The sequence below is a fragment of the Montipora capricornis genome, chromosome 10 (assembly GCF_036669925.1).
Source record: "Montipora capricornis isolate CH-2021 chromosome 10, ASM3666992v2, whole genome shotgun sequence".
In the NCBI taxonomy this organism is placed as follows: Eukaryota; Metazoa; Cnidaria; class Anthozoa; order Scleractinia; family Acroporidae; genus Montipora; species Montipora capricornis.
In genome coordinates this window covers 58006272-58018677 of record NC_090892.1, presented here as the reverse complement: position 1 = coordinate 58018677, position 12406 = coordinate 58006272, and the positions used below count along the sequence as shown (strand labels likewise).

The 12406-nt window shown below is 36.6% G+C and overlaps 1 protein-coding gene across 1 annotated transcript in view; it reads right to left on the bottom strand.

Moving 5' to 3' along the window:
• Positions 1–10846, bottom strand: part of LOC138019328 (diacylglycerol O-acyltransferase 1-like) — a 20946-nt gene extending 10100 nt beyond the window's left edge. Inside the window, exons 1-7 of the mRNA XM_068866079.1 lie at positions 10670–10846; positions 10395–10482; positions 6004–6044; positions 4473–4558; positions 3626–3678; positions 2076–2178; positions 629–742 (exon numbers count right to left, since the gene is read on the bottom strand). Coding sequence (XP_068722180.1) covers positions 629–742; positions 2076–2178; positions 3626–3678; positions 4473–4558; positions 6004–6044; positions 10395–10482; positions 10670–10782 — 598 coding nt within the window. The 5' untranslated portion in view covers positions 10783–10846. The remainder of the gene's footprint in view (positions 1–628; positions 743–2075; positions 2179–3625; positions 3679–4472; positions 4559–6003; positions 6045–10394; positions 10483–10669) is intronic.
• Positions 10847–12406: the final 1560 nt, after the last annotated feature.

The window sequence follows — 12406 nt, the reverse complement described above, 5'->3', positions numbered from 1 at the left end:
CTTGTTCCCAGGGTCTTTCTCCTGTGCCTCCTAACGACAATGGAGGCAGAGAAGAGAGGCCTTGGGAACAAAACTGTTTTCGCTGATGAGGCCTATACATTGATAATCTGGTTCAAAAATTTTGAACTGGTTTTAAAAAATTAGACCAGGGGATAAAATGGAACTACAACAATTGCAATAAAATTATAAAAAATTATTGTCGTAACAAACATTAACTTCAGGTATGATTTATGTTAAGTATAGGTAATGGTTGATATTAAACAATATTGAGCTTGCTGCTGACTGTGGTCATTGTCACAGTCATGGTAATCATCATCACTTCTTCATCATCATTGTTACGTGATCCGTCTCGTTAAACTAGATCCTTGAATGTGCAGTTCAAATGACAACACATAATTTAAAGCTTTTTTTCTAGATGTGTTGTACGCAACACGTACACTATACAGCAAGCAGCGATAACACCACACAAACTACAAGATGCTGGGTAACCTAGCCTACAAAGCACATGGGGTACCCAGATGGTGATTGGCCAATAAGAAACTTGACTCCCCAGCGGTTACAGTCATCTTCATCACCTTCAATAATTATCATCACGATCTATAATCATGATCATTGTTATTTCATTTACCATTTTTTTCCACTTTGTTTGACAACCCCAATCTATTCCATCCATTGACGCTTATGTAACTGATCAACTTTAGCCAGATAAGTGTGTACCATGAGACGGCAAAGTATGCTGCCCCTGCAATGGTACAGATAACGAGAAGACAATAATGACCCCTAAAAGAGAATTTTTAACCTTGAGGTCTCAGTAAAGGAAAATGAGGAATCTGTGGAAAAATGAAATTGTCGTGCAGCTATTTTTTGTGTAGGGTCAAACTATATCATTGTATCAAACCTAATAATACGTTCAATTATTTGAATAAGTTTTAGTGTTTTGGTATTTAATATTGCCTTTTAATTTTGAGGCCTCAAACTCAGAACGACCGAGTCTGCTGCAGAACCTCCTGCCCCTTCACTTTATTTCTATAATAACTGCACTTTGTTGCATCTCAGTCACAGATGAATGCACTCCAGTACCGTGTGAGGAATTTTTAATGTGGAAAGAATTGAAGGAAACATCATGCACCAAAGTTGAAACTCTCATCACATACTTAATTTGGGCAGAAAAAGTGCCATAAAATCAGTCTCCAAAGGCAAACGAAAAATTCCTCACGCAGTGTTTGGGGTAATACATCATCTATTAATTAAAATTGAAAATTTGGAAGCGATATCTTAAAACCTGATAAGATCAAATTATGTTATTAATGGGGACATAGTTTTTCAATGAGTGATTAACAAGTTTGCGGGACCATTTTCAGCATTTCCCGTGTCAATGAGTTCATAAACAATATTTATAATTAATGAGCCCAGGCAACTCAGAGGGTACCTCTCAGGCAGGTGGATTGTGAAGTTTCCTTGGTCCCTATGGCAAGGTACAATAATTTTACATTTTTTTTGTTAGGTCTTAGCAGACGAGTGCTATCACAACTGCATCAACCGTACTCCCCTTCTAGTTCAATCTGAGTCATCTCTTCTCATCCTTTCTGATTCTTGCTTTTCTACACACCATACCATTTGGCAAGTCTAAAGTGCCGACTGGACTCTGCAGACCAGTAATCTGCAGACTAGAAATTAAATATTTTGCAGGCCGGTCCTTTTTGTCAGCAGGAAAATCTTTGCTCATCGCTAGTCCCTCCTGGCCACTCCAAAAAATGGGCTGACAATGTTTTGTGAGGCAGGTACGAAACACAGATCACAGGTCATTGTTTTAATACCAATACAGAAACATTACCCTTACCATTATTTTACAAATGCTAACATTAGGCCTAAAACAACGACCTGTGACCTGTGTTTTGTACCTGCCCCCCAAAACAATGTCAACCATTGTGTTTTTTCAAGGCTGGGAAGGACTAGCGACAAGCAAAGATAACTCACTAAGAAAACAGACCGGCCTGCAGATTTCTAGTCTGCAGATTACTGGTCTGTAGATTCCAGTATACACTTTAGACTTGCATACTATTCAATGTACTTACATGGAGGGGGATGATAAACCAAAATCACTGTACTTGGAACGATAAGAATGCAGAGCAAATTAATGATATGACAGTATTTGCCTATCCTTTCAGCAATTCTGCCCTTGAAGGGAAAAAAAAACAGGAATAATATAAATCATGAACCACTACTGTGAAAGCAATCAAAGCATGCTATGAGCATGTTCACTCATGAATCTACTTTGAAATTTGAGCAGTCAATTAAGTCTATTAGGTAAATTTATGTCGGCAAGGTAGCAGGCCTTTGAAAGGGGAAGGGAAGGGAGAATCGATGGGAGAACATGCATATGGACGTCTTGCGAGCAAGAAGGAAAAGGGACGCCTGCAAGGCTGCTATTGTTTTTTGTGTCTTTTAAGCTCAGATTCTGAGTGTAAAAATCGTGATTGGCTAGAATTAAATTTGAGTCAATCACCAACCTAATTCCCTGATCAATGTAACACTATTTTCGAGCTCTCACAGAAATAATATAAAATCACCATCAACGATCTGCAAACTGTTTGGATAGAAATTCAAAATTATTGCAACAGCTTTTAATTAAGTTTCCTTATACATGTATGTTGCAAACAAGTTGTGTAGAAATACAACTGTTACAGTGTATTGATGAATTCACCACTTATTAACTCCTTTCGCAAACTCCAAACGCGTCGTTGAATGATTGCCTTTTTTGGGGCAACTGCGTTTTGATTTTGGTCTACTCCTAACTAAAGATCTTTTTGGAAAAAAACGGTGGGGTAAACAACATTCCTAAGAGGAGCAATTTTTACCGCAAACATTTTGATTGGATGTCATTTGACAAAGTTAACGATTTTGCAGTTGCATTTTAGGGAGTTAAACAGAAAAAAAAATAGCTCCCAATACCCTCCTTGTCCTCCTGCTGGTTCTCCCTTTCCCATCCCTTTCAAACACCTGTCATGCAAGCACACTTTGCTGCCATTCATGAGCCCTTTGATATCTCAACAGTCTATTACAGTGGACCAACAGAATTTAAGACACCTATAACAAAGTACATTGATAATCTTTTCAATCAGCTCAACTATATATACTTATTTTTGCCTTTTCGTGGAATCAAATCAATGATTTCGTTTTTCACTGCCATCAACCGTTTTTACCATGAAAATAATTAGCGGACCATTGAAAGACAGAAACACAAAGTGAATTCAAATCATTCAGCAAATGGATCACAACATTGAATGTGACATATCAACTATTTCCTCTTCAATGATAAACAGCAGTGAAAAACGAAACCATTCATAACAATTGGAATGTATTTCAGGATCTGTATGTTTATTAGAGGTGCAGTCACTTTTCATAGGGCCATTCAAAAGTAGTCTTAAAATTGTGGTCACTGGACTTCAACACCTGGTTCAATAACACTAGTCTATCATCATCATCATCCTCATCAGCCAAAAACCACAATTAAGACTATTTGAGCATTACATCCATTATTAATCCTAATAATAAGTTTGAAGATTTAACTGTGGTCAAAGGTTTTAAAATTAAGACAACACCTGGTGTTCAAGACAGTACTTACTTCTGACAAAAGCTTTTCCACCCCAAATGTCAACTGGATAAACACGTTAGAGACTGAAATAAAAGATTATTGTTTCTTTATCTGATTAGATGGTCTACGAGCTTAACTTTAAACATGTTTACCTTTCAGCTACATTAGAACTAAAACATCATCAAATTAAAATAATGGAATGCAGTGTATATACCACAAACCTTTTATTAAGAGATATATCTGCCCATTAATTTTAATATCCATGTTTACTTATTCAACCCAATAACAATTGCCTGGATGACCTACAAAGCAGCCCATTGACTCCTGGGAATGTCATGCAAAATTGACCCCTGATCCCTTGGGATTTTCCGGGGTTAAGAAAGAAAGTTATCAAACATGCGTAACCTGTTAATTTTGTCCAAAAAAGAAACACATTAAGGAATCAGAGGCATTATACATGTACCATGGTTACTGGGAATAAGTGGTAAAAAGATCATTACAAATAATTTTGTAACAGATGAAGATATCAAGTGAAGCTATGATCTTCGCAGTTATGGACGCAATTTTTACAATTGCGTAGAGAAGCCTGAAAAATTCAGGACTTCAACAGGGTTTGAACCCGTGGCCTCTCGATTCCGGTGCAATGCTCTAACCAACTGAGCTATGAAGCCACTGACGTGGGAGCTGGTCATTTGTGGGTTGGTCCCATGAGGAATGAATCAATGATGAAATGGTATATGAAATGAGTCACTTATATGAACTGCGGATATGAAATCAAGTGAAGCTATGATCTTCGCAGTTATGGAAGCAATTTTTACAATAATTGCATAGAGTTAAAAAATTGCATCACCAGGACGAAACTTTTTTTAGCACTTACAAATCACCAATGATGCGGAGGGCCAACGATATGGATCTTCCAAGAATATTGTTATCACTTGAATAGGGTCAATGAGCAAACCATACCTAACAAGAAACACATCATATTAAAGTATAATAAATAATTACACTAGTACTGTTTTATTTAATTTGTTGTAACTGCAACTTTGCCATCTTGTAATATTACTGTATAATTATTGATATTTTGTGTGAGCAATAATTATTAATAAGAAATATATATAATTATACATGTATCTTGAATACCCTCGCAAACACTGATTGAATTTTTTGAACAAACATTATTTAATTAATTTAAATAAGAGATAATTGTGTTACTGGATATCTTATTGTCATGATTATTTCTTTTGGCATAGGAGGTAAGTTCCCTACAACTTTAATAATGAACACTGTCTAAGACTAGAAAAACTTTTAGTGCTTAAAAATGTGAGAGAAGATAAAGTGTTTAAACCTTGAAATGCTTTAAATCCAACAGGAAGGGCAGAAAATAACTATCAAGCTCACTCCACTCACACACAAAACGTTTTGTTCATTTTCTTAAAAATTTTAGTTTTGCTTATATTCCCATGTTCCAATAGGTCACTTCGAAAAATACCATAATACTCTTTGTTTGTCCTCCCAAATTTTGCATATGCATTGTTTCCAGTTTCTCTTGGGACTAACAATGGTCCCAAGAGAAAACAAAAACTATGCTTATGCAAAATTTGGGCAGATAAACAAAGAGTATTATCATGGTATTTTCCAAAGTGGCCTATTACCATTAATTTTCACACCGTTATGTTATTATGTTTAATACATGTACCACTATAATTTGTTTAAAAAAGGTTTCCTTTGCAAGCATTACAATCACTGTTTCACTACTTACCAGCCAATTTTCCACTGACCTCAGCCCATGTTTGGCCGGATTTCAAGCCGTTTTTGGGAGTGTGGTTAACATCCTCCTCCCAAGGAACAGCTGGATCACTGGTCCGCGTTGTTTGTCCGTGACGTAGCACCCGTTGCAATTGTATTTCGTATTCACCCAATTGAATTTTGTACTAGGCAGACATGTTACTTTCTGACCAGTGATCCAGCTGTGATGTGCGCGGAGGAACGTGGGCACACAAAACAGCTAGTCAATTGAGCCTAAAGCCATGCAGGCTCTTTTCATTTTCACTGCTAATTAAAAAAAATTGGACCAGCTGCTGGTTGGACTGCTCCATCTCGACTAAGGTTCAAGTTGACACAAAATGGATAAAGTGGTTTAGTTTCTAAGAAACTGCGGTATTGGGGAAGTGAAGTTCACAGAAATCGACTGGGTTGATATGGTTAATTGACCACCAGAAAAAAATTTGAATGCTGACGTTTCAAGCATTAGACGTTAATCAATTCATTTGATGAAGGGCTAACAATTGAAACATCAATTTCAAATTTCTTTAGAGTGGTCAATTTACCATATCAACACAGTTGATAAACCCATTAAAGGTTCAATCGTTGCAGTAGATTGAAAACAAGAGATTGTTGAAAGATCTTACTTCAGTAAATTATCCAACGCCACACGGAAATTTGACAGCACCTGCAATGTACAAAGACAAACAAACAGCAAAACTAAATATGCAACTTTTTTCACTTTTAACACATTAAAGTGCAAACTGTTTAATACATATTTTACGTAGTTGAAGAAAGTAAAAATTACTTTCTTGAAATAATATTTATTATTATAAATAAGCAAAAACATCGCACTGCAACAAGGGAGAATTACAATGGATAGGGATTTCAGCTGACAGAGATAATATTATTTGTATTTACATGTACAAAGTATTGCCGGTTTTCACTGTCACACCATCATCAAAACCCTTCAACAAATAAAGTAATGAATCAAAGAGATAAAAAAGGATGAATATTCAAACAGTCTCGCAAAGGTTCTGGTCTGTGTGGTGTTTCGTGTAAGAGATATTCAAAGAAATGTTCTACTCAAATTTATAAGGCTTTGTATGGAGACGCCATATTGGTGTCCCTCTGAGGGGCACAACTGTGGTGGCAGAAAGCTAACAAAAACATCATACATGTGTCATTGAATTTTGCTCTAAAAAGCCTGTAGTTGTCTTCTGATGGCTCATAAACATCTATATGAGTACTTATTCTCATACAAGGACTGTTCAGATTGCAAAATCTCAGCAGATACTGGTAAGTCACTTTTTTAACCTATGTGATAGCATTCTCAACTGCAATTTTAATATTATGTCACGCAAAAGCTTAGAAATTCAACCTTGCTTTATTACAAGACAAAAAACCCTAGGCTATCAAACTGAAAATTTGTGAAAAGATACACGTAAGTCTTCAGTCGTTCTAATAACTAACTAAACTAAAATCTCAAAAGGAATGATAATTTCTAATTTTTTAATTTTGGTGACATCACATGCAAACCAAGAATTGCTGACAAGAAGCAGCTTTTACTATTTTTTGTCAGGAGTACCCAAAGCATTCTTGTTTTTTGTTATAAAAATTCCCTTTAAAATAAAAAGTACTTTGATTTGCTTTTCATATTGAGTAATATTTAATTATTAATAAAACCAACAAACTGTCTTTTATTTAAGGAAGATGAACTGGAAAGAGGTGTAATTGAAGGTGGCAAAGCATTCCAGAGTATAGTGAACTGCTACATGTAAATGTTTGTCCTGCACAAATGGGGTCTAAGAAGAGATGAACCTCTAGTGTCATAATTGTACATTCGATTATTTGTGAAAAATAGATTCAAGAAAGGCAATGTAATAAATGGTGGTGGTAAAGAAACAGAAATTTTGCAATATGAAAAAAATTTTCCTTTAAAATATCCAAGATTTTCAATTGAGCAAATAGATCGAGGGGCAGAAGCTGCACAGAATTCTGAATTCGTTATTGAACCCACTTACGTTAGCAGTGGTTTCAATAAGCAACGACAGCCGATGAAAAGTGTCACCTACATGTACTTCACTCAGAGAAGACGGAGACTTTTTCCCCTCAATTAACGTAATTAAAGACAGATTCTTTACATTGTATTAAAGATCAAAACTCATTAAATGACAACAGTCAGTTAGAACAACAGTTAGCTGTACTTACAAGGCTTTTAAAAGTAAAAAACAGAACATTGACCCCTCATCGGGTGCCCTAGTACTACGCCCCCACTTGACAAATAAAATCGTCTGGCTTTAGACAGAGTAAAATCTGTTAACTAAAGTTTCACTTCCAGGAGTCAATAGAGAGCTTTTTAATTAGATTCTAGAACGAGAACGACTACAAGTACGAGATTTTCTCACAGAACAATAGTGGGCACGTGGCAACCAGCGTCATTTTGGCAGGCAAAACTTTATATCGTCATCATTTTAGTACAAGGTTAAATTGCAAAAATTTCGTCGTGTCACAACAAGTCACCGCAATAGGGTAGCAGTCTTGGCATTTTTGCGATCAGCAAAAAGGCTCAGTTACCAGCAATAAGAATATCCGAGGAACCTATGCTGCTAACAAAGAGTAAGGTCAATCGTCCGCGTTATGAAATTTCTAATTATTTTTGCTCTAAAAACAGGCAGTCAAATCTTGTACTCGTTTTCATCCTCGTCCTAAAGGTCCCTAATGAGTTAATGAAGGGGACGTAGTTTTTGACTGGGTAACCCACTGACCCATCGGGCGGGGTGCCCTATGACGCCCACACTTGACAAGTAAAAGCGTCTGGCATTAGAAGGAGTAAAATTTGTTAAGTTTCACATCCAGGAGATAATGAGTTAATTTTAATCTACCGGTAAGTCAAGTATAATTTCATGTAAACATGACATGAAACATGATACAAAATCAAGTAGTCATTCTTGTATGGAACTCATGCCAGGGCAAGCTTTCTCAAGTAAACAGCCCCTTTGTAAGGGTGGCCACTTGCCACTTATAGCAGGTGTCTCATAATAGTGTTACAGAAATAAATGTTTCAAAAATTTTATAACTGGCCACTAAAATAGGAAAGTCACTTACAACTGGTTGACACTTGATAGAGCTTCCATTCAGAATTTCAACAAAAATTTATATGGTGAAGGATGATGAAGAATATATTATAATGAAATATCACATATGTGACGTAAAGGACATTGGCATATTGTAAAACATGGACTGGATTGGATTGGTAAAACAACATGGACATGGATTTGTAAAACATGGATTTGTAAAAGATGGATTTGTAAACCTGTGGATTTGTAAAATGTAGATTTGTAAAACGTGGATATGTAAAACATGGATTTGTAAAAGATGGATTTATAGAAACATGATAGCATAGTTCAACTGTTGATTTGTTTATTTCTTTGTCTCTCCCATTTTCATTTTAATTATTTTATTTTATTTCATTTCATTTTTTCACTTGACCTTTAAATAAGTACTGAAAAAAAAAATTGTTCATGTATTGTTGAGTAATATTAGCATTTGGGAATTTTTGAGAACATTTGAGAAGTAGTTACAGCTAGTAAGCATTCTCTGCATTCTCTCGTGTTCAAAAAAAAATTCCCTTGTGCTTATATTTAATTCAACAATGCACTCGGTGCGTTTTTTATTTCTTAAATGATAAACATGTCAATACACAGGAGCTGGTCCAGACCAATTTCCAACGTTTTACGGGAATCGGTAATTTTACTAGTGCAAACGTGGAACAAACAGAAGTGTATGTGACAAACAAACGACCAGGCTGTCAAAAGACCGGAATTTTAAAAATACACTGTAGGTAGACCTTTGACGAAAAAAGCTTCCATCTCTAACTAACAAAACGACGACGTGCATTTGAACTTCCGAAGAGCTTAAAAGCGGGACATTTGGGTCCGTCTATTTGGTGGATTTTAAATTTGGAGAAGTGCAGCGTCATGTTTGCATCAAGAAGTTGAAAGGTGAATCCGCCGCTTCAAAGCAATGATTCGAGAACCACATTTGCTAGTGGTGTTATTGTTTTTAGTGTTTGGTCGGTTTTCTTTCTAATATAACATTGCAATATCTTTTCTCCTGATACGATTGAATCAATTTCGTCTTACAAGTTGTTAAATTAGGAGATATAATGCTTTCTTATCATTGTTGACATTCGGTTTTTTAAACACTTCAATCTCCGGGTAGACATAAACTTTAAGGTTAATTTAGCATGTGTTGTCGAAAGATAAAGCATTAGGCTTCATTACTTATACAGCTGTAAACTTTTGTTGAGAAAGGTTAGGAAATGACAAGATAGTTTCGTTTTTGGATCATGTTCGCAAAAGGAAAGGTTCTGCTTTGTTGACATTATGTTCAAAGTTCACATGTACTTTAAAGATGAATAAAACAGTGGATTCTATCTAGGTGCTATGTCCTTGTCCGCAGGAACAGAAACGTTTTCCAGATTTGTTATAGTAACTGCTCATATCTGGACCAAGCTTTTTCCGTTAACTCAGAAAACGTGAACACTGCGCATCCAGTAAACATGTGAAAAAGCATGCAGAACGTTGCAAAAAGAAAATAAACAGGAATAATTTTCAGTGTATGAATTGGTAGCTACAATCCATGTTTTACAAATCCATGTTTTACAAATCCAGTCCATGTTTTACAAATCCAATCCAGTCCATATTTTACAAGCCAAGGACATTAAGATGACTAAAGATAATTGCAGCAATTGAAATGAGTTCATTGTTATATCTCACGCGAAGTGAGTGAATGATAGAAAACATCACATAGGAATGATATCAAATATGTATAAGCTTACGTTCTTATATACATCCCGGCTAGAAAATGATAAAATTAAGCGAAAAGTCGTAAATTCAAGCAAGCTGCAAAATTAATTACACTATGGTAAAAGGAGTGTGACAACCAATAATCCACTTCCATAGGATACATAGTGGAGATTTCTGGCTGAAATGATCTTTTTTTCTGCTCAAGTTTGGAAGGTTTATTCTCTTACCAAAAGAATAAGCGACAAGTTCACGATCCCCCTGTAGTTTTCAAAACCACTAGTTGAGGTTAGAAGAGATTCTTCAGGCTTGTGGACCCTAGAATTTTAGAGAAGAACCGATCTTTATCCAGAGGCTCAGACAAAGGATCCATGTTGACGAGACTACAGGTCCTTTGGGAGCTCACTGGATAAATTTTCCAAGGACATCTTGAGCTCCTCGGCAGCAGCTTGAATGCATAAGTGCATTGAGCTAATGAAAAAAAGATAAAATCGCACGAACTTACGGCTCCCCATAAAGATCGCTTATTTTCGTTTCAGATCTCGTCTCTGAATTTCTTTCCACCTTCTTACAGCTAGATAGGGATCTTCGTCTCAATGCAGGAGAGCTCATGGCCATTAAAGAAAAATATAATAGTTTTTGTATTGCTTCCTGCAGCGCGACCTTCGATCACCTTTGGACCGCTGGTCAAATGATGCAAATTCAGTAGTCACGTGACACAAAAGGCTCGCACTTTTGTTCGAAGTTTGGACTTTTTTTTCCAGCGCACGTGTCAGCACCAAGAACACGGACTCTGGTCACGTCCGCAAATCACGGACTTACGGCTCTTCTACGCACGCTCAGAAATTTGAAACAACAGTGGTTGTCAACAGTTTCAAAAATGGACTTTCACTACAACTCGCCTAAATTGGAAAGGGTCAGAGTCCGTGTTCTTGGTGACCAAAAGGAAAGCGGACTCTGGGGACGAGATTGGACGCTCATGGTGGTATAGACTGTCAGTTTCTAGACCTAAATATTGCTATAGCAATAAGATAAACGAAAGCTTAGACTTAATCACTGAGATGGGCACTTAGACTTAATCTGTAAAATGAGAGTTCAACCTAGGGGACTCGTGGTGGGTATATCCATGAGATCTTTCCCTATAGACTTCTCAGAGAAAGCACCCAAGCAGGTTTCGGACTCGGTACCACGAAAGGCTACGTGATTATGGACGGTGCCTACTATTGTTACTGCGCATACGTTCTGCGCACCTTGAGATACTCGGATTTCCTATCGGTGATGCATACTAATACTGGGAAATTTTTGCGCGGTTTAAAATTATGCAGAGAAAGTAGATCTTAGTAAGTACTGTTGGTATCCAAAAAGAAAATTGGGGGTAACCATGCATTTTTCAGAGATAATTAAGCTTCAATTTGAGAAAGAACGCCATACATGGCTTTGTATTTTAAATGAATGAAGGGGGTAGTTTCTAAAGAAACTGTGGTGCTGCGTCGGTGGGCAAGTCTTCGTCAAAGCGAATCCCTGACGAAGGGCGAACGCTCGAAACGTCACCTTTTAGAATCTCTGTACGGTGGCCAATTTACACTGTCAAATCCGTTGATAAAACCAAATTTTTGTATTTTAAAGCTTTTTACAAATATTGTTCATGAATTATCTTTTAAAAATGCGTGGTAATCCCCCATTTTCTTTTTTGATTTCAATAACACTTGTTAAGATCTACATTTCGTGCATAATCATAAACCGGGGCAAAAATACCTTTGAATTAGTAGGCACCGTCCTTAAGCAGGTTTGTGTGACCCGAAATAAAACGAATTAATGTGTTTTCGTTGCACGCAATTTCCGGTTATCGTATGACTCGGCAACACATTCTCACCGATCATATTCTCCCGGTGCTGATAAGAATATTAAGAAAGAGTGGTTCTGCTTGAAATCAACGCCGTTAACAGTAACAACAGTTTTAAATGTGAACAACTATTTGGTTTCGTCACGGAATGTGAACTTTGGACTTTGGAATTCGGACTACGGAATTGAACTGAATGTTGTGCACGTTATTGTAACAAAGAACACTGGAATATTGTGAAATTAAAAGGAAATCGGCTAAAAATTCCTAGAACAAAGTGTAGGCTACCCGTAGCCTCTCGTTTTCCGAGGGCTGCAAAATGTGAAACTCAAAACTGATGAAAAATTTGACATAATCTTGGATATAGTTCCTATAAATGATAGGGAAAAAAGCTTTGGAACT